Raw genomic sequence first — 24,042 nt, 5'->3', positions numbered from 1 at the left:
AACTGTTAAAAGAAATATACTAGCTTATTACCTATACATAAAGGTGATTATCAGCCTTCACTCAGCATATTGACATGCCCGGCATATGCAGCCATTCTCCGTCTGGATAACATGACTGTCGCCCTCAATACGTCTGGGCACAAATTTAAATAACAATACGCTATTTACATATCAATGTGGCCTCATGCTAATTAAAGCTGCCCCATCCAGGAGTTCATCTATGCTAATACATTATAATAACACTGATTTTACAAAATAAATCAATATGATATCACGATTTAGGTCCACACTGGTCTATCGAAACCCAGCTACTTCAAAAGTGTGAAGTGTTTTGATCCATGCAATCAATCGATTGAGATGACTAGCGTACTAGTCCCAGTTACATAACAGATGCGGTTAAATGATGGGCGGGGATACCAACCATATTTGGAGTTATTACGTTGTCATTAACTGAGTTGGTTCAGGTCACTGCTTATGGTAAGTCGAGTGCGTTGCTGGGGGTAGAGAACGAATTTATAAGGACCAACGCCTGACGGCGTTGTTTATAGTGCTAAATATTGCGTTGGTCCTGTATGGACTAGTTGATCGGGGCTTTGCCCTTTCTTTTTCTTTACACCTGAAGACACGTGACAATTAGAACATACCTTGAGAAACGTTTACTTCTTTGAATAAATTTCACCATTACTAAACTTTTTTTATTAGGGTTGGTCGCCATGGTCAATATGTCTCCAGTTTGAATGTCAGGTTTTGATATAAATAAGTGAGTTTTCTCAAACAAACACATACTCATAATAAGAATATACCAAGGACGTGAAACCGTTTGCATACAGCAGAGTCAGTCACACTGATATAAAAAAAATCTTTGAGTTTAAGAAAATTCATGCAAGTGTCAAAAAAGCACAAGCTGCATATTATTACTGGTTTTTGTTGTTTTCGTATATATACAGGGTGTAATAATAAAATTTGTACAATTTTGAAATTAGAATGACACAAGTATGCCGCCTATTTGTTGGTTTATTATTGATATGTCTATCAGGATAATTTTAATAAAATCGTAGGTATACAAGTGAAGATATAGCCAATTATGTAACCTAGTCTTACAATCGCTTGGGCCACTTTTGTCTAAGTGTTAAAAAAGTGACTGAATAGAGTTGAACTATGGACCAGTTGGACGGTGATCTTATGATAGGTCGATTTAAACAATGGGGTATTCGAAGTGGCAGAAATGATTACATAATAGAATATCTCCTTGAGTCTTGGGTTTTTGAAAGTCACAACTAAGCACTGACATAGCAACCTCATTTACTAGAAATCGTGGCTGCAGTTCAACCCCAATTCACGTTGGAAGAGCGTATTTTTATGGTTGTGACATTCGGTATCACATGAAGTCAAGCAGAAAACCATCAGATAGGTCTTCCTTCAAGGCATACAATTACATATATAACTATGAGAAGTATGTAAAATTTGTTGACAGAAATGCTGGCAATAGTGGTCGCCCCAGAACAGTTAGAAGCCCAGCAGAGCTTAATTTCAAAATTATTGTTTTGTACTTATGTGTGCAAAAACTGTTCTCAGTTTTACCAATAATATCTCAGGGAAATGAGAAATTACTTTATTTATGAGATAATTTCAAAGAAATTTCAGGACTTCATTTATAGATTTTAAATAAATATCATATTATTCATGTTAATTATATAAAGAAACACCACTTATAATTCTTTTGTGTCAGTTCTTTGACGTTCAATGCACGATAAGCACAATCTACGCGGTTCAAACTTGTATACGCTAACATGGCAAAAGTGGCCCAACACGTTTTCTGGACGATTTAATTCATCGGACATAACTTTTGAACCCAAGCTAGTAAAGAAACCACCTAAATGTCTTCTTTTAGCCAAGATATTACTGATTCTATTGCATGTAACATTTGTGCCGTAACTCTTTTAGTTTTTTCCTGAGAAGTCAAAATGCAATTGTACAAATTTTATTGTTACACCATGTAGTCTCTCATTGCTAATTGGTACTTGTTACTCTAATACATTAAGATTGCAAAGGATTCCACCACCGTTGGGTGTAAAAAGTACAAAACTAAGAGAAGATTATTTGGACAAGATTTACTTATCAAACATGTAAGATGATATCTGATTAAATGCCTTAAAGCTACCTTTAACAACAGGTGCAGTGATAAACTATTTACCCAAACAATGTGTGTCAATTCAATCTTACTCTCTATACTTTGACCACGTATTTTATTTATTTTTTTTATTTTATTCATCTGGCAATTAACAACAAAATTGAGACAAAACAACAAATTGGGTCTACTGAGCTGCCGGGGAACACTGAAAGCACAAAAGAGCACTGTCACCACAAGGCGCAGCGCTCCCAACTCAGCAGACCACACACATACAAATCATATTAAAAAAAAAATACAAAAAGGCATCAATACAAATTAATCATCATGCTCCATATAGTGAGATTTGAGTTGAGATTTAAAAGTAGACTTGTTACAGGTGAGATATGAGTCTCTGATATCGGATGGAATTGAAGACCATAACACTGGGAAATTAACTAAAAGACAGTTTTTGTAAGCATCTGTTTTAGGAGTGATTGATTGTTTAAAAATTAAAGCTTCATGTCTCGTATTAACACACCACCTGGAAAAAAAGAAAGGATTGGCATTAGTAAGACATGAACAAGCGAATGAAACAGACAAATAAGTCCTTCTAGTTTTCAAAGTTGTGAGATTTAGAGTTCTGAGTCTGTCCTCATATGATTGATCCCCCTACGTTGACAAAGAATTGACCTAGTAGCACGATGCTGTATTTGTTCCAATTTATCAATATTACATTTCTTGTAAACATTCCAAACAGGCGAGCAGTAATCTAATATTGGCAAAATGAGCGACTGGTAAAGTTTGAGTAGAACATAGGAGTTCTTGCTTCCCGCGACAATTCTGGTAAAACCAAGTAATTTATTGCACTTTTTGACAATGTTGTTGACATGGCAATTCCACGAAAGATCACTGGAGACTGTTACACCCAGGAGACGAAGGTTATCAGTAGTAGCAAGACTAGTGTTATTGACATGGTAGACAGGAACAGGTTTGTTTTTGCGCCTGCTAATGCACATGACTTGGCATTTAGATGGATTTAATTGAAGAGCGTTATTGTTTGACCACCAGTTTAATTTATCCAGATCAGATTGCAATATAGTAATATCCGTGTCATCTTTAATGATCCTAAAAATGAACGTGTCATCAGCATAAGCGTACATGGGAGACTGAAGATGAAGATGAAGATCGTTAACGTATTATATTAAACAAAAGTGGGCCCAAAACAGATCCCTGAGGGACCCCAGATAATACATTGGTCCACTCAGAACTAGCACCGCGAAACATGACACGTTGTCGACGGCCAGTAAGGAATGATGTTATCCATTGCAATAAAGGTCCGCGAATGCCGTAGGTCTTATGAAGCTTTTTAATGAGCACATGGTGTGAAATAGAATCAAATGCGCGGCTATAATCCACGGATATAAGATCGATACGCGCAGTTGGATTAGTCCGACGATCAAGGGCACCAAGCCATTCTGTGGTGGCTTCACAAAGGGCCGTGGTGCATGATTTGCCTGGAGAGAACCCATGCTGATTTTCAAACATGAGACCATTTGTGAGCAGGTGACTTCTCAGCTCATCGCAAACGAGAGCCTCAAGCATTTTACCAACCACGGACGTTAAGGCAATTGGTCTATAATTAGACAAAGTAGAACGATCACCCTTCTTGTACACAGGGACTACATGGGCTGTTTTCCAACCCATGGGCAATTTGCCTAATGCAGCAGACATACTAAAGATACGCGCAAGAACTGGGGCTATGCTTTGAGCACACATCTTTAACATACGACCCGAGATGTTATCAGGCCCGACGGCTTTATCAGCAGCCAATTTTTTAATTCTGTTTAGAACCATTTCAGAATTAAACCTGGTGTTGGAAAAGGGTTCAACTATGAGTTCTGGAGATGTAATTTCCACAGTATCATCAGTATGTGTGAAGAAACTAGCAAAAAGATCATTGAATCCCTGAGCGATTAAGTCTGGAGCAGTACATGGTAGGTTATCAATATTAAAAGAGATATTTTCAGGTTGAGAGCGTGATGACTTAACAAAACTCCAAAATCTTTTCATATTGTCATTTTTGTTGACCATGTTGAGCCAGTGATCTTGATATGATCTTTTGAGAGCGTACTTTACCTGGTTTCGGAGAGATTTATATTTGTTCCACAGTAGATTGCTGTCAGACATTTTAGCTTTATTGAAAGCCTTGTGTTTCTTAGAAATTAGCTTTTTAATGTCAGGAGTAACCCAAGGTTTGGCTCTAGAACGCCTAACTGTACTAGGTATAGCTCTATTGACACAAAGAAAAAAGGTTTCAACAAAACCATTCCAAGTATTATCAATATCATTGTCAATAATGATATTGTCCCAGTTGGTTTCCAGAATAAGAGCATTAAGCAAGTTGCAATCGGCTTTAGCATATTGATAAACCTTGCGGTAAGGGGCGACAAGTTTCTTGGTTTTGATTTTAATATTAAATGTCACCATGTAATGGTCAGATGTGGCCAACTTTTCAGAGGCGGCAGCATCTGCTATATGATCAGGGTTGGTGTTGAAAACAAGGTCCAGGATTGAATCTGGATTATTTCGGGTGATGTCGTTTACATGTTGGTGTAATCCAAAAGAGTCAGCAATATCAGATAGGCGAGTAACATATATACTATTGTGGTTTGATTGAGATTGGTCGACATTGAAATCTCCCATAAGGAGTGTGCCAGCATAGCGTTCAGGGTGTAAGCTGTACAAGGTTTCTTCAAGGCAGTCTAGTGATTCCATGTCATTCCTACGAGGACGATAGAACACTCCACATAGCCATCTTTGCTTACCAATAACTACTGAGGCCCAAACGGATTGAGAATCTGTTTTTGGAAAGTTATGATTTGGAACAACATGTATTGGCTGGAGTTCTGGGGCAAAAGCCAGTAAGACACCACCACCATGTGTGTTCCGATCATTTCTTATTATGGTAAAATCTTGCAAAATGCAACTACTGGGGACGTGGTCTGCCAGCCAGGTTTCAGCCACGCCTATGATCTTGAAGTTGAAATTATAAACATGAGCTTGAAAGTCCAAGAGTTTGTTTTTGAGGCTACGAGTATTAACAAACAAGCATGACATCCCATTCTGAGCACGTAAGGAGCCTGAACTTGATTCATTGGTACTGAGATTTGATAAGGATAGGTTTCCATTCTGAGATGAACTATTTGGTGACGTAGGTCCCGGGTTCAATTCAATGTCATTTGACAGAGCAATGTTATTGACATCGGGTTGAAAATAACAGAAATGGTTGACATATAGTAGGACAGGAGCAAGAAATTTCCGAGTTGGTGTTGAAGTAGGTCTACAAATTCTACGGAGATTTAAACTACAATCTTGGTTGGATGGAAGCCATAAAAGTAGAATAAAGAGCGACGCTAACACGATACAGTGACGGGTGTTGGCCATAACTCTCCCCATGATGAAACAAGGCCTATAAGCAGCTACGAAAAATAAAAAACGATCCTACCTCATAAAACCGACGAAAACGTGCTTTATTATAAGAAGAGCTGCTTCCTGGTTTCCCAAGTTATTTAGGATTGGTAATTGAGTAATTGAGCGAATTCCCTGGAATAATATAGACTGGTATAGACGGATAATAAAATATAAAACGATCTCACCTGTACAATCTGATGATATACGTGCTTTGTAATGGTGACCTTGTAGATCCGTGTGTATGTGGATACACGTAGTTGTACTACTGGTCCATAGCATGCCATGCAACTACAAACTGAATGTCCCGCCACTATAGACTGCACTATTACGTTCAGCATCAGTCAGTGGTTTTCAGTCAAATTTCTCGCAATTGGATGAAAAACATGCTCCAAAAGCAATATTAATATGATCCAGGTATCACAATGTTCATTTGGTTTGAAGGATGCATGAAACATATGATTTAATACCAACAAAAACGGTGACTTCTTTACGGACGATACGACCGTGTCCTTTTCATACTGACGCCATGTTATCGTATATTGCCTTAAGATTTCATCACGACAATTTGCAACGTTGTAGCCTTAGGGTAAAAAACAATTTAGAGGATGTGTGACATGTAGGTGTAGGGCGTCAATGGCAACAACACTGGGGACGTTAACACGAATCTTTCTCCCTACGTCAATCTATTCTCCTATCATACCTCTTTGTATCTTTGTATCTCTCTCTCATTTCAGTAGCATGTCGCATGCTTTTACACAAACCAAATTAGATGTCCGATAATTGGTCTTTTAACTAGATTATAGTGTTAAAATGCTAAACTAAGAGAAGAATATTTGGATAAGATTTAGTTATCAATGGCTCGTTGTAAGATGATATCTTAGTGCATCTCTCTATATATATTATATAATGCCTTAATGCAAAAACTAAAAACATAACCCCTTACCCGAATAATGTGTGTCAATTCATAACGGTAAACGCTGTACACAAAAACAATTCAGAGGATGTAGGACCTACATCCTCTAAATTGTTTTTGTAGGTGTAGGTGAAGGACGTCACGTAGGTGTAGGACGTCAATGGCAATAACACCGGGCACACCGTCATCATCCCTATATCTTCGTGTTAAAAATTGCCGTGATAGTACGATGAATCCTCACGTTTTTCAACAACTACGCATGGTGATTTTATTCGAGATAGGCCGTGCAACTCAGGCTAAGCATACAATTTGAGATTTTGAGCGCCTGCCACACTGTTTCTATTCTATGTTTAACGATTTTCGCATGATCAATATATGGCTGGCCGTAACCGCCACAACGTGGAGCTGCTACGCGTAGCTTACTTTTCGCTTCGCGGAGCTAAATTGACCAATCATGTTAGATCGTTTCATTACGCAGAGCCAGTGGATGCATCCTCGTTCCAGAGAGAGAAAACTCTTGCCAAAATTAATGTTTACTATGGGGATTTTAAATGAATCGATTGTAAATAAACCACGACCAGTTGTACAGGATCAATACCATTGTTTGATTAGTGTATAGTCAATGTTACCTTGCATGCATGTGTCATGTGTGTGGCGTGTTTGTTTGTTTGTTTGTTTGTCTACTGTGTCAGGCCAGGATCCCACGGTACTGATACTCTCATACTATCACGGTGATCATATTGTTGAATGTTGTTGACTTAAAAATAATCATGATGCAGACATGTCTACAGTAGAACTCACCACGACCTTTGAAGGACTTAAACCCTATTAAAAGCTATTAAACCAAGATAACACTCAATGAAAACGGCTCAACTATGTTACATCAGATCTTCTCTGGTTAAATACACACTGCACGTGTGTCTGTTTTACCTGTGCAATGAGCAATGAGCTGGTATTATAGTTGCAGTTGGGTGAACGATTATAAAGCGAACGCAAGGTAACAATACTGTGGGCTTTTGTTTACGAAATGAGACAATAGTCTGCTTATTGTTAACCAGCGTTCTTGAAAATGAGAAGCTTAATGACTTAACACGGTTTAGAAATAATTTCTTCATATTTTTTTTGGTACAAAAGTACCAATATTTCCAAACACCTAAATTAGCTAAAAATTTAGGACATGTTACAAAACTATATTTTCTAGAATTTCAGAGAATACTTTAAATATTGGTCGGTTATTTTTTACACAGTAGTGACGTCAACTAGGCAATGGCCTATACTTCTATCATACACTATTTGTAGAGGTCACGCGTCAATGGTGAGCGCACTGAGTATTGTGTATAGGAAAACGGACAGTAACTACAGTATGTATGGCCTACTACTAGTATATAAAGTAAATCCGAACTGGTTTGCAGTTTGCTGAAGGTCGAACTCCGCAGGGACACCGCGCAAGTTATACAAATTAGCTCCCGGCGATACACTGCAGATCGCAGAACTGTGTGCATAGTTTACCACCACTCTGCCTAGCTATATAGTTATGTACAATACTGTATGAGTTTCTTATGAGTGCATGTCCATCTTAATAATAAGTCAGTTCGTACTTTTCATAAACTACTTTTTGAATCATAACTTTCGTGACCGAGGATATCTTGCAACTACGTGACGCTCGTCTGGCAAATTTTAATGAATAAATTCGCTTCACGTAATGAGTAAGTCGTACCGGTAGTCAGTTTTACCTCCGAGTAATGAAAAACTCTAACATGATCATGATTGGTCAATTTGGCTCCACGGAGCAAAAAGTCAGCTACGCGTATATCCAGCTCCACGTTGTGGCGGTTGCGGCCTACCATATCAGTATCCCATATGATATTTCTATTGCAAGAAAATTTTATTTGTTGTCAGGTTTTATCTTAAATACACTAACTGGAAATTAAATACACTAATTAGTGAGGACCGGTATTTTGCTGTGGATATGTTTAACTGCAATTTGCGGGTAAAAATTTGAAATCCTGAGTAAAAATTTTGATCATATTCAACTCTTTGAGAAAAAATTTATATAAAAGAATGCATGTAAAATCCAGCTGCAATACAATGTACATTATTGACACACTATCACCCTCTTTATCTACGGCAATAATAGAATATCGATTTCAATCGAATTGAATACGATGCTCAGTTTTGAGTTTGTAGTTGACTACTAAGCGACCTAAGCGATCGATTGCTAGCCAATCAGATAGAACTCCTTTTCTTGCGTTCGGTGAAATACCAGTCGCCCGTCGCTCACCAACGGAGTATTAAATTTATATTTATCGAATAGGAAGTCGACACTGTGCCGGGGACGTTAACACGATTCTTCCTCCCTTTGTCAATCTAGTCAACTATTTATATCTCTTCATGCATCTTCCTCTGTCTTCTGTCAATAGTAGTATCACATCAAGGTGTTTGTATTCCTTGTAATACAGATTTAATCATGTTTGTCAAATGACACGTATTGCCTGCTACAGTCATATGTGATGCGATCAAGCAAAATAAGTCGGAACTCGGAAATATTGATTTTGAGATATAGCCAAACAAAGGAAATGTTTCTTTTTGTTTCCTCTTGTTTTGGAAATTCTTTAGTTGCTCATATATTTGGAATTGGTTGTTCAATTTCAATGGGGTTTTCTGCAAAATCCAGCTTTGTAAATGCTTCCGACTGGTTTTGCTTGATCGCATCACATATTCGTTTAAATTAAATGAATAAATAAACCTTTTATTTTCAAATGATCTTTTTTTATAAAGGTTTGTTAAAAGTTAATGAGCATTGCTTACCCATCATCGTAAATTAATATGGACCATAATCAAATAAGTATTATTTATCTTCTTCAAACACGAAATCACTCCACGGAAATCATAATTAATTGAGAGAAGTGTACTTTGTTAAGATTAAGGTTGCGTTAACACATGTTATTGCGATTATATTTAATAATGCATTTGCACGAGTTTCATTACCATATGCTTTAAGTGCTTTTATAATAAACAATATTGTAATTGATTGCTGCATCCATTATTTTAGTTTAAACATCTAGCATTCTGATCAGCTCGTAATAGACGGGACTGATAACATCGTGGATTGATATAGAATGGCGCACACACAACTGGGCGCAGGACCTACGCGAGCTGCGCTCTGCGCATTCCATGATTGACGTGGACTTTTGTGATTATAGGCCTATGTAAACGTAAGTTAAGTAGCAAAAACCGAATAGTGCTCGCCTAGTATGGGGACAATATCGTCATTCGTATTATAGTTCAATTTTAAAAAAGACTTCCCCAGCACACACAAATACGTTATATTTTGGCTTTTGGTTTACATAAAAACGTTTTAATAACATTAAAATGTCGGGTTATATAAAGGTCATGAAAACGTTTTAAAACGTTTTGTATGAAAACACACTACAACAATATTTTTAAAATGTTTTCAAAAATGTTATTGTAAACTATTTGTGCAAACATTTTTTGCCAAATATTTTGTTAACACTTAAATAACATTATGTTAAAATATTTTCACCCAGCAAACACAGAAATGTTCTTAAAATGTTTTTTTTTTTTTTTCAAAACGTTTTAATAACATTTAAATGTCGGGTTATATAAAGGTCATGAAAACGTTTTTAAAACGTTATTGCAAATATTTTTTCAACCGCAAAATAACATTCTGTTTAGAATGTTTTGTATCAAGTTTTCAAAAATGTTTTTGGAATGTTATGAAAACGTTTTCTACCCTTAATATACCCTTTATATAATCCGACATTTAAACGTTTTCTGATAACCTTTTATAACCTTTTGCGAATGATGTCGAAAACGTGTTGTGTTTGCTGGGTCTCCACCACTGTCGATCTTATAGTAGGCCCACAATTTTAAGTAAAAAAGAAATAGAATTTCATGGAATGGAAAAACATTGGTAGCTTCCGTAATTATCGCTTTTCAATCCATTGTAATTTTAAACTAATCAAGTGATATATAAACGTGAGGTTCTAAGTTTGATACATCAAGTGATATATAGAGTTAAATTTGTAGTCCTATGTTTAATACATAACTTTATCAATACGTTCAAATCGACCGAAAACTATGTTTCCTTTTTTAAGGGGACATGTACTGCTGGTGTGAACCTATGATTAAACTAAATGACAATTATCTATTCTTATGATCAGTCTTACCCTCGGTTAAGGTGGTGGCTGATGGGTAAACCTTGTCATTACTAAACTAAGCACAAAGAATGGTCATACGATTATAAAAGTCATTGCATTTTAGTACGCCGGATGAAAAACTTTAGAGGGCGCCCTCTTTCGTTGTACTAGACACTATACTTGTACTCACAAATACTCCAAAAATTCAAATCAGTAATATAGCTGGTGGGTCCACCATCGACCAGTAGCGTAGGCAGTGGATGGAAGAAGAGGTGCAGGGGACAGGGGGCAGGGGGCAAAGTCCCCCTGACAAAAAAATGAAAGAGAAAATCAGGAGGGAAAGGGAAAAGAAAAGGGGCAAGGAGCCTCTTTTCTGCCCAAATTAGCCCGATCATGGGCCGAAATAGTGTAAAATGCAAACATTGTAACGATAAAGCCCTTTTCATCCTGATAATGGGCAAAAATAGTGTAAAATAACAAATCTTTTCGCGCAACGCGCTTTTACATCGTCCCAATAAAGCCCTTTTTAGCTCGAAAATATACAGTCTCTATGTATTGTATGATGCAGCTGCAATTTTTTTCGTCTGCGCCCCCGAAATTTTATTTGCCCCCCCCCCCCCGGCAAAGAAAGCTGGCTACGCCCCTGCCATCGACAATATTAGGTATAGGCTATAACCAGTGAGTCATTGACCTATGTAAACAAACCTTCTGTATAAAATCTGTAGATATTTTAATACTATAGAAAACAAAGTCTTAAGAGCTGTCTTCTTGTACTAAATGACAGGTTGTGACCTTATACTTTGTACAGAGAAGATGCCACTTGACAGGTTTATCCATCTATAAATATAACACTATACCCTGTTTTAAATGTATAAATGTTAAAATATTTTATGTCTGCCATTCTTATTTTATGGTACGTTTCATTTTTTTAATAATTCAGAAATTGTGTGTTGTTTGGTGTGCTTGTTTGTGTGTTGTGTTTCCATGTTTATTTATTTTCATTTTTTTTATCGTAATACTCGGATGCATGGATAATACTTTTTAGAAAGCGTTGAAATATATTTTGGGGTAGTTCAAAACTGTTCTGTAAAGAAGAATATTCAAGGTTTAATACTATGACCTTATTTTTTAGTTAATTAAAAAATCCCTGGTGTGGAGTGTAAATATAAAAACACACATCATATTTTGGATTGTGTGTCCCCCCCAAAAAAAAAAAAAAAAATGCGACAAAATATAGACTTTTTGTGATTACTCCCAAAATTGTTCTTTTTACGTAAAATATACGTTTATACTTAGATTCCTTGAATAAGATTCCAAAAATGAATATTTTTATCTATTTTGCACGAATAAGTAAAAAATATCATCACTTTTAATCAATTTCTGAGAATGTACAATCCCCATACATGTTGCATGGATCAATCTCCACATGCGGATTTTGACCCCTCTGTTTGTTGAAGTATTTTATTGTCCTGAACCACCGATTGAAGTAAAATAAAGTTTATCAAAGTTGTAATATTCTTCTTTACGGTGCTCTTTAACAAAACCATATATCTTAACGTTTTGGTAAAACTCTTGGCTATCCGAGTGTTAAAAGCTGTTTTGGGACAACCAGTGCCAACTAGTGTTTTGGTTCGATTGCTCAGTGCCAGAAGTGGGTAAGTGTAATAGCTGCCATGTGTAGCTTCCATGTGTAGCTGAATACAATATAATGTGTGCAAGTAGCCAAATCACTTGGCAGCTATTGCACTCACCCATCTATGGCACCGAGCAGTCGATATATACCTCTCATCTTGAGATGCATCATGTTACAGCTGAATTAAGTACACATTGATTTGACTATTCCGAGAAAATGTTATTTCGCGCTGTAAAGGTGTGGTATAAAATGTCATTTGAAACCATATAATGCGATATATTCAACAATCAATGCCTTATGTGAGACTTTTACTTTTGCAACTTCTTTTACACTCTTCTTAATTACATCATTTTCTTCATTCCGCTAAAAATCACAAATACTAGTGCTTAATTAATAAGTGAAACGATTTGAAATAAAATTACATTTCACTCACCCGACCTCCACTGTTAAAATCAATCACATTAAATGTGGCTAAATCAATAACCTGTATCATTTTTGGCATAAAATTAAAAAAAATAATTTCATTATATTTCGCGTTATAGTTAAGTATTCATCGAATCAATTTCATTTCAAAGAAGTGGCAATCACAAAACAGGTCAACGACCTCCCGGATATCAACTCTTACCCGACTTGATATACTACTATAATTCATATTTATCTGTATATGTCTAGTGTATGATAAGCGATCGTTTCATAATTTCATTAACCCGAGTACTACGTAGGATGTGACATTGTGTTTACATCCAAATGACTTAAGCTAATCGTAGATCAGTCCTTTGCGTACATTTTACAATTTGTGGCAGAGAAGAACGGCAGTTGTTTACATTTTGAGAGCGTAAACACGGTATAGTGGGGTTCTGACTGGTAGATTATGCTATTCCATAAATTAACGGCACCTACCCTAAAGAAGACATGGAATCCCAAATAAGTTCGAGTTTTTCCATGCCTGATTTAGGGGTGAAAAGCCGTCCTTTGCAATTGCGAGCACCATAGCTTATTGACCATAGATCATCGGTTGTCGACTATCGATTAAGACCAACTCAAACGCTGCTTAGCAGCGTGCTAAGTTAAGGCTGTGATAAAATCCTTAGGCATGATGCTGTTGGCTATGTTCTTTCCTTTGTTTTTTACCTAGCCGGGACACCGGCTAGGTCTTGTGATGCTATCGGATCTTTCTTCTTTCTTCTTTCTTCTGGCAACAAATTTCAAAATGCTTCTTCTCCTACATGTTACATCCTACAATGACGTCACTTGCACATATGCATCGGCTATATCCAGTGTCTATAGGATATTCACAAATTTGGGGTCAAAGGTCATTAAGGGTCATTTCCGGTATAAAACCAAATATCTTCAAAATGCTTCTTCTGCCACAAATTACATAGTACGTTGATGTCACTTACACATATGCATCGGCTATATCCAGTGCCTATAAATTATTCACAGAATTTGGGTCAAAGGTCATTAAGGGGTCATTTCCGGTCTAAAAGCTAAAAATATTTAAAAAATCACTGTTTTTACAAATTACATAGCAGAGTGTTGTCATTAGCACACATGCATTGCTACCAACCAGGGTCTTTGGGGTGTGTACAGTTTCGGGGTCAAAGGTCATTAAGGGGTCGCTTCCGGTCAAAAACCAAAAATCATCAAATATGTTCATTTTTTTTTATCTCAAAACATAACCAGACCAGAGTAATATAAACTTCATATATGCATTAGTGTTACCCGATGTATGCACGGTATTTTTATTTTTTTGGTCAAAGGTCATTTATACGTCATTTCCGGTTTTAAGCTAAATAACTTCAAGAATTTTTATCTCCATAACTAAGCATAGTAGATTTTTTTTATTTAAACTGTAACAATGCATTTTCGTGGTGTATATGAGGCTTTTTTTATATTGGGGTCAAAGGTCATTAAGGAGGTCAAAACGTCAAATTTGCAAAAAAAATGTTTAAAATTACGGAAAAGTAGCTGTATCTCAGCCTATGGAAGACGGATAAAGCCCCTACATGCTACAGCGATGCACCATTAATGGTGTGAGATGTCCATAAACTTTAAGACTGTCATTTCCGGCCCCGGCTAGGTCCAGATCTGTAACCAGATCTAGTTCTTATTTCATTTGTCTTATGATTTACGAGTGGAGCTCAGATGTGACATGTCTTCTTTAGGGGTATGGCCAAAAATTTCTGGAAGCGCCAATTCAATCGTCTGACAATCATAACAACATATTGATAATCTGATTGGTTGATTACGAAGGTCGGTGCCCTTGAAGGGAATACAAAGCTCCGCGTATGTCGCTCATTAACAGGGCGGTCGCGTGCAGTTCTTCTCTGAAACCAAGTGCAGTAATAAATACCTTTACTTACCACTTTTCTAGGTTATTTGTGCTCAACTGTCGCCAGCCTCCATTGTATTACAATGACAATTCGGTGCTCAGGAATTTTGAATATCACGTGTTGTTTTATGATTCGTGTTTAATAATAATTTTTTAACATATAAGGAACAATCTTATGATTGCCGGAGACTTCCTTTAAAAATAATTTGATATTACCATATTATTTTTAACGGAATTATTACTCAGAGGACGCTGTGGAGGACGCTCTAAATTGTTTCTCCCAATTCTTAGACTATTGTAATGTAATTTAACCCTAACTTACTGGGAATTTTTATTTTGGCTAAGATAAGTATAGGAGGAATGGTGGGAGGAAGAACATGAAGAACAAATTTGTTTTCTCGGTGCAGTTTTGACCCATCGCCATGGGTGCACGAAAATGGAGGTGCACTAAGGAGAGTACCTTGGCCGGCCATGATTTCCTAGCACATATGATTGCAGCACGTAGAATATTTAAGCTCCCAGTTGCCTGGTCCTGTAGCTATGGGTAACACCAAAGAGGTTTTAAATAGAAATAGAGTCGCAATAGATTATATAATCTTTTGTTCGTTTGATGCCGATTAGAAGTTGCGACAGGCTATTCATAAAAGTGGTACCATTGTTTCGAATAAAGGGGTTCCGCCATTAAATTGGTCACTGATCCGGCATCATATTAACGCTCTACACAACAGGCGAGTATCAATAAGTGACCACACTACAGTCATGTGTAAGGGCAGTCATGTGTAAAGTGGTACCATTGTACTCAATGTATCCCAAATGTGTGCTTGTGTGGGTCTGAAGACTATAAGGAGGCTTTAGCTGTCGATGCAATCATCTTTACCACCCACTTGACGATAGATGTTTCATTTAAATAAATTGAATGCTCTTGGTGATCGATTACACATTAGAATGTATGAAGGCTGCCATTTCCAGTCCATATATCTATATTACACTATAATGGTAATCGCTATACGTATACATGTAAGTATAAGTATAGGCCTATAAAGGTTGTTTTTAAGAAATGTCCATTTAATTTTATTTTAAGAAGGAGATTGGTATAGAAATAGTGGCGTACCCAAAGAGGGGAGGGGGTTGGGGAGGGACAGATTCACCTCTGTGAGAAGTCTTGGGAGGGGGAGGGAGGAGAGAGGGAGGAGGGATATGGAGAATGAGAGAGGGCTGGAGGAAGGGATAATAAAGACAAGTAGATAAATAGAAATATAAGGAAAATGATGGGAATGAGAGAGGGAGGGTGAGAGGGGACAATGAGAGCGAGGGAGTGATAAAATGTAGGTCTAGGAAAGAATAAGTACAGAGAAGGGAAAAGAAAGGAATGATGAATACATTTAATAATAATTATTAGGCCTATATAATAACTAAACACATAACAGCACTGGGCAGCCATTCGACGATGTCAATGCCTTTATTCGTTACGTAATTAAAACGCCCAGTCAGATGTATTTCACACCTACCAAACACAACTCACCCAATTTCGCAAACTGGACGTTGAATGTACACTCTCATGAATATTGATTGGCAACATTTTCCAATATGTCAGCGCTCTAATCGGAAACAATAGAACAATAGACCCTGCAGAGCGTGTGCAAAAACAAGACCTATTGTGAAATATTCTGTAATACCATCACATAACACGAGACTTAAATCATACCATATAGCTAAAATGTATCATTGTCTAAGATGTTTATTAGCACGTTAAGCCGGTCGACCGCATTAACCATCTACTGTCTGACACGGATTATATATAGTACAACGATGTTACTTAGTCATCAGGACCAATGGCTGGTGGCACAAATGTCGTGTGACCAACTCAAGGTCAAAGGTCATGGAAAGGTCATTATGTTATTTATATTATGTTATTTTTACCAAGTCTGCTACTCCTTACACGATTTACATAGCACGATGACGTCACTTGACACATGCATTAGCCATGTGGTCAAAGGTCATGGCTGATGTGATTGTCTGTTCTGTTACTAAAATGCTAATTCATTCCACAAAATATAATATAGCATGATGACATTACTTGAATACACCATTGGGGTCAAAGGTCATTGGGTCAAAGGTCATGAAGGTATTACGTCCGGTACGTAGCAAAATACCTTAGGAAGTCGCAATACAGGGTGAGTAAAAAAAAGTGCAATAGAGAAAAGAATCCATTTGTACTTAAGAACCGAGTTGCGCTTTTTAGGTTTGAAAACATTTTATATATGGTATATTCATCAGTGACCTTGTGTGAAAAAATTGAGCAATTAACATTAACCGTTTTGTTTTTATGACACATTTTTAGCGCTACCCAATTTTAATGTTTGTCCACGAAACATCTAAAATTTGAATGTCAGCCCACTCTGTGTAAGGTAGATTTGGAACAATTGCCATTTTCCTAACCTCATTGGCATTAAAATAAAATGGAGCACCCAAAGTGTTATTGCCCTTGATCTTGTTTAAGGAGAAGAAACATTATTTGTTGTTATTTTCATTTTTCCTTTACTTTAAAGATGTTTATTCTCTATCAAAAACATACAAATTTGTAGGCGGGTTTTTCAAATGTCAAAATGGAATGCGCGCAAATTGAAATGGAGTGAATTACAAAATAACCAGTAAGTTGGACATATTGGGATTTAAAAAACTGGAGTTGGAGTCGAGTGAGGTATGAAGGACTTAAAGTAATGTTAGAAAGTTTGTTTGAACAGAAAAAAGATATTAAAATAACGCAAAAATCAACCTTATTTAAGTTAAAGTCAGTTTCAGATATGGTGCCTTTATTAATTAACCTTGTATATTGAGCGCCCGTCACTAGTGGCTGCACGCCACATCGTTCTCCGTGAATTTTACGAATTTTAACTGTTTCCGTCGAACTTTTCTTGTGTACATTTTTCATATGGACTTATGTGAGTAATAGTCGTTATAATGCTCCATTTTATATTGTGAAAGCTACAAAATTGCGTGGTAAAATACGTTTTTCGGCATATGGTATGTTATGCTATAGTATTATGTACAACGCTGAACTGTGTGTGAATGAAATCATCGATCAAAATTGATCTCAGTTCACTGACATTATGAGACCTTTCATGTATGGTAGAGAATCACTCTACTCATTACGCAAGACGGTGATTAAGAACAACAGTTGTAGAATAAAGCAACCAGTATGGGATCTATTGAAAGAACTGAAAATTGCCAAACAAACTCGTAGAGGATGTAGAGCCGGTAAAGGAAAACAACGATCTATTCCTGTGTGTATTGATAATCGTCCGGTCAAGCAATTTCAATCTGAACAATATCGTCCTAAGGAGTTGGTCACTATTAAACTTGAAACGGGCGCTCAAATAAGCAAATCAAAACCTGTTCTAAAAAGTCGTATTGCGACATGGAATGGTCAATCGGTTATCGAAAAAGCTGCAGATGTGTGTGATTTTATCTTAAATGAGAAGTTGGACATCCTTGCCATAACTGAAGCATGGTGGAAGGGTGATGAGCGTGATCATACATTTCTTGCTGATATTACAAATACTCTTCCTGACCATCAAATCCACTATTTGCCCAGATCTGGAAAGAGCGGTGGCGGTATATGTGTCATCTTACGCAAAGGGTATGGCGTCACAACTACACCACACAAGTACAGTTCGTTTGAATGCCTTGAGTTATCCATATCTAACGGCCTAAAAGATGTCGTTAACTTGATTGTTATATATCGTTCTGGATCAGCCAATCTTACAAAGCAGTTTTTCAGTGACTTTTCTTGTCTACTTGAATCTACTGCTGGTGCCTCCGAACATCTGATAATCACAGGCGATTTCAACATTCATATGGATGTCCCAGATGATCTTGGGACCAGAACAATGAATGACATCTTACAGTCCGCGGGTTTAACTCAGCATGTTACAGAACCAACACACATCAAAGGACACATGCTCGATCTTCTGATTACCCGTGACCTTCACTATGATTATGTATTCAATACGTATGTTCAGTGGGGACTTCCATCTGACCACGCTGCGGTGATATCTGATGTCATGATTTCGCGACCTGAAACATCTAAACGTATTATCAAATCCCGGAAACTTCGTGAAATCAACATGGAAACTCTCCGTAAAGAAGTTTCCGACTGCTTGGATCTAGATCAATCAAGTGACGTGAATGCCATGGTTTTATCTTACAACTCTACGCTTCGTGCACTAATTGATGCTCATGCTCCTGAGAAAACGCGTGAAGTGTCTCTAAGACCAAAGGCACCGTGGTACACTGAGTCTCTACGTAGGGCTAAGACAGAGAAAAGACAAGCAGAACGCAAGTGGCTGAAATCGCGATTGACTGTTGACAAAGAAATCCATCGCGAAAAGTGTCGCCAATATAAGAATGACCTCCACAGTGCCAAACGGGATTACTATTGTGATCAAATATCTGGTTGTGACACCAAAGAAATGTTTCGTCTGGTGAACAGATTGTCGGTTTACAAACCATCAAATGCCCTTCCATCGCATACTTCTAAGAAGGATCTTGCCAATACATTCTGCAAGTTTTTTGATGAAAAGATCAAAAAAATCCGTTTTGCACTGGACTTGGCTACTCCATCTACAATTTCAGTCAATATCAGCGATAAGCGTCATTGTGAGAGCTATTTGAGCGATTTCCAACCGCTTACATGTGAGGAAGTACTAAAGATCATCAAGTGTTCGCAGATTAAGACATGCTCTCTAGATCCGTTACCAGCGTGCCTTACCAAGGATGTTCTTGCTGAATTGCTTCCTCATATTACCACCATTGTCAACGAATCGCTGCAGTCAGGGGTTTTCCCAGATTGCCTAAAACGAGCCCTTGTCACGCCATTGCTTAAGAAAGCAGGTCTTGATGTTGAAGAAATGAAAAACTTTCGACCTGTCTCAAATTTGCCTTTTCTGGGAAAGATCGTCGAACGTGCTGCTATTTCTCAATTCCAGTCATACATGATGAACAATAACTTGTACACCAAAAATCAGTCGCATATCGAAAGTATCACAGCGTTGAAACTGCCCTTGTCAGAGTCAACAATGATTTGCTCCAAGCTGTTGATACCCACGGTGAGGCTGTATTAGTCTTATTGGATATGTCCGCAGCTTTCGACACTGTCGATCACAACATCTTGCTGCGTCGACTACATGAGAGATACGGTGTCAAAGGTCCTGTTCATAAATGGTTTGCTTCCTATCTGGACAATAGACAGCAATCTGTGCTCATCGACGGCGAACAATCTGATCCTATGACCATCGATTGGGGCATGCCGCAAGGCTCTGTCGTTGGCCCCGAGATGTTTATTGCATACTCTGCTCCAATTGAATACATTATTAATGGCCATAATCTTTGCAGCATGTCATACGCCGATGACACGCAGTTGTATGTGCTAATCAAGCCCAGTGATCGCACTAGCATGTTATCGAAGCTAGAGGACTGTATACGTGACATCCACTCATGGCTGACTGAGAACAAGCTCATGATGAATGACTCTAAAACAGAACTTCTGCATGTCAAATCACGCTATGCAAGATCTGTGCCTGAGGATATCTCCATTACCATCGGCAATGCAACTATTGCTTCATCTCCGGAAGTTCGCGACTTAGGCGTGTTGTTCGACGAAAATCTCAAAATGGTCAGCCACGTAAATGACATTTGTCGCCGTGCATCATATGCAATTCACAGGATCGGCAAACTTCGGCGTTACCTAGATTCGGACAATACAGAGAAATTAGTGCATGCGTTCGTCACTTCCAGGTTAGACAACTGTAATAGTATTCTTGTTGGTCTACCCGATAAGGATATCTCCAAACTACAGCGTGTCCAAAACATGGCTGCCCGTGTAGTAACCCTCACCAGGAAATCAGACCATATAACCCCTGTCTTGTACAAACTCCACTGGCTTCCAGTAAGAGAAAGGATTGTTTATAAAATTCTTCTGTTGACATTCAAGATACTCAACGGTGAAGCTCCCGCATATCTCTCTAATCTTGTGTCGCGCTACATTCCATCAAGGACCTTGAGATCTGCGTCACGCAATCTGCTGTCTGAAATTCCCAGCAAGACTGTAACATACGGAAGGTGCTTCTCGGTTGTAGCGCCCAAGTTCTGGAATTCCTCCCGGATTCCGTCCGAAACTCTGCCACTACAGCACAACTCAAATCGCGCATGAAGACTCACCTTTTTAAATCTGTGTATGACACTTAATAACAACTCTTGCCGATGTCTTCCGCTTGTCTGTTGCAGCTCCTGTTTTTGAACTTGATTTAATTGTGTATATTATTATATTGGTTGTATATATTGCTTACCAATTTTTAAATCAAAAATTGCTGTTTTTAAAATTATTGTTGCTGTTTTTTAAATCTTGCCATGCTGTTAATGCTTTTAATCCACTGTTTCATTCCTCTTGTGTCATTTGCTCGTTTCCTGAGGCAGTTGGTTTTAAAATCATTATCGTTTATTTTGTTTGCTGTTATATATTTTGCTCTTTCATGCATTTTGTAGTGTAAGTTAAGTGTAATTAAGTTGTTCAGCGCATAGTGACCTTTTAGTTTTATGCGCTTTATAAATGCATTTTATTATTATTATTATTATTAACCTTGGTACCATGGTCCCTTGTCAAATTCCAAAGTACAGTGCATTCAAAAAAAGACCCCTCAGTAACATCAGCATATACTACTGCTGGCTATTTATATGCCTTAATGCATGCATGCATGCTAGATCGCGTATATGTGTATGCGCATTTAGCTCTAGTTTTTAGCTCATTTTAAACTCGGAATTAAAAAAAAAGGTTTATCTGATAGTGAAATTTACAGTTTTGTGAGGAGATAGATTTAACATAATTTTTTATTAAAAATGTGTTAAAGGTCTGTAGCGATGATATATTCAGTTTTGTGTCCACAAATGAAAGATATAGTCCTGTAGTTGTGAATTAATATTCGGTGGATATACATTGTATATTATACAAACATTAACTAAATTCTACTTGCGGACTGTAAAACAAACCACTAAAAGTATAAAAAAAACGAGATCAAGAGCCTACAGTGTTTCACGTTGTTGATGTTTACGCTTACGTCAGACAAGTAATGTGAGATCAAAAATAACAGTATCATGCACCGTACCTTGGGAATCCCATGTAACTACTTTAATTTAGCAACATATGAAAACATTTATCACCTCAGTGATTTCTTTACCAATATGGAACCATTACAGTATGTCAGCTCAGGATTGGCAACAAGAGAGGTGATTCGAAGGGAATCTGCCTAACTCCACCCGACTCTATTGGCAAGTTCGTAACTTTGCATTGCATGCCAGGGAGTTAGTAATCATGGCAATTGTAATAACTTTGATATTCTTGAGCGGACCAGATCATGCCACAACTGATATAGTCAATACATTTTCAAACATGCTAATAAAAAAAGTTTGTGCGCGTTCGATCAGTAGTTACTTAGTTTAGATCTGTTTCTGGTTACATGGATCCAAAAATTTTAAAAGCAAAATATTTTGTCAACACGTAAATAACATCTTTAAACAAGTTCATTTGGAATGCTGGATTCAATTGTTAACATGGTTCGTTTTGAACAATTCCAGTGAACAAATGATGTTGACTACTCACATTTCAGTGACGTTAAACACCATACTAGTGGTTTCCTCATACTGGCAACTCATCACATCTGACTGCTTCCTTTTATAGGCAACAAGAACCGTTGATGGCGTGATGATTTAGTCAAGCAGAGGATCCTAACAAGAAAAATGTGTATACTCCTCAGCGACTCTAGGTCATATGAAAAATCCCTCACCAAAACACAAAAGAGAACTGGTTTCAATCTAACTCCACCTCAAAAAATGTACCTCGAATTTAAGGTAGCCCCAAAATTCATAAAGACGGTATGCTACCCGTCAATTTTGAACGGTGTGTCAGCCCCTGGTGTTAGCCATGCAGTTTCGTCAGCCTCGTACGTCACGTGTCGCGTGTCCAATACCGCCTGGTTAGCACTTAAAGTTATAACATTTGCGGAGGAGGACACCCTCAATATTTTTCAAAATTCTGTTATTTACACGATTATATCGTACTTTATTAAACCAACATACCCTGCAAAAATACCGTCGCTATAATATTACGACGGAAATATAAGTCGAACACATACACGATGTTCTTCTTCTTCTTCTCTTCTTCTTTGAAGTTACTCCGCAACGCTCCAAGAGTTGGAACCACACGCAGAGGAGTAGGTTGTGCGCAATAAGATGATATTAGTTGCTTTTCCTTTCCTGCTTGTAGTGCGTTGACAGTGCTTCTTTAAAAGTTTCTGTGTTTGTTATGTTGATGAGGTTTTCGGGTAGTATGTTCCAGTCCGCGATTGACCGCAGAAAAAATGTGTTTTTGTAGCAGTCTTTCTTAGTATGATATCTTTGAAATGCTTTACTGTTGTGGTGACGGGTGGGGCGTGTAACTGGCTGCAAGAACTTTTGCGCCGGTATGGCAACCTGACCATTCTGGGTCTTGTATAACATGGTCATCCTTGAGATCTTTCTTCTGGTTTGAAGTGGCTCCCATTCAAGACGCTCAATCATGTCTGTGACGCTACTTCGTCGACCATAGTCCCTGCACACGAAGCGGGCAGCCTTTCGCTGAACACTTTCCACTTTCTTTATGTCTTCTTTGGTGTAGGGGTCCCATACTGTTGCTGAAAATTCCAGGTGTGGTCTGATGAGAGTTTTGTAGGCTGTAGACTTGAGCTTGGTTGGACAGGGATGCAAGTTTCTACGCACCATACCTAGGACTTGTTTGGCCTTTGAGGTAACATGGGCAATGTGATTCACCCACTTGAGATCATTTGATAAGTGAACCCCTAAATATGTATGTGACTTAACTTCAGCTAGTGTTGAGTGGCCTAATTTGTATGTAATTGTTTCTGGTTTCCGTGCCTGAGTGAAATTTACAGCAAAACATTTGTCCACATTGAAACACATCTGCCATGTAATCTGCCATGTAAACAGTGTGCCTAAGTCATGTTGTAAAATTGTAGAGTCCTCAGCACTTTCAATTTTCCTATACACCACGCAGTCATCTGCGAATAAGCGCATTTCGGACTTGATATTTGTTGGTAGATCATTCAAATAGAGTAAAAAAAGTAGAGGTCCCATGACAGTCCCCTGTGGGACGCCTGAGCGGACGTGAGTCCAATTTGAATGCTCACCATTTACTACAACTCTTTGTTTGCGTTGTGTCAAAAATTTTTAATCCAGGTGTGAGTGCTGCCTGTAATACCGTAATTTTGTATTTTGTAAAGTAATCTGTTGTGTGGGACGGTGTCGAACGCCTTCGCAAAGTCCATGATAATCATATGCAAAGGCGTCCGACTGTCCAGTGCTTGTCCAATGTCA

General features: G+C 37.8%; 2 protein-coding genes across 2 annotated transcripts; both read right to left on the bottom strand.

Moving 5' to 3' along the window:
* Positions 1-3,298: 3,298 nt before the first annotated feature.
* Positions 3,299-5,566, bottom strand: LOC140139006 (uncharacterized). The gene has a single exon (XM_072160787.1). It carries the CDS (start codon positions 5,564-5,566, stop codon positions 3,299-3,301), a length of 2,268 nt encoding a protein of 755 aa, XP_072016888.1.
* Positions 5,567-22,908: 17,342 nt separating this feature from the next.
* Positions 22,909-23,742, bottom strand: LOC140139005 (uncharacterized). Its single transcript, XM_072160786.1, has one exon. The coding sequence runs from the start codon at positions 23,740-23,742 to the stop codon at positions 22,909-22,911; it is 834 nt and encodes a 277-aa protein (XP_072016887.1).
* Positions 23,743-24,042: the final 300 nt, after the last annotated feature.

The sequence above is a fragment of the Amphiura filiformis genome, chromosome 18 (assembly GCF_039555335.1).
Source record: "Amphiura filiformis chromosome 18, Afil_fr2py, whole genome shotgun sequence".
In the NCBI taxonomy this organism is placed as follows: Eukaryota; Metazoa; Echinodermata; class Ophiuroidea; order Amphilepidida; family Amphiuridae; genus Amphiura; species Amphiura filiformis.
The sequence above is the reverse complement of the archived record's forward strand: the minus strand, read 5'-3'. Positions and strand labels throughout refer to the sequence as shown.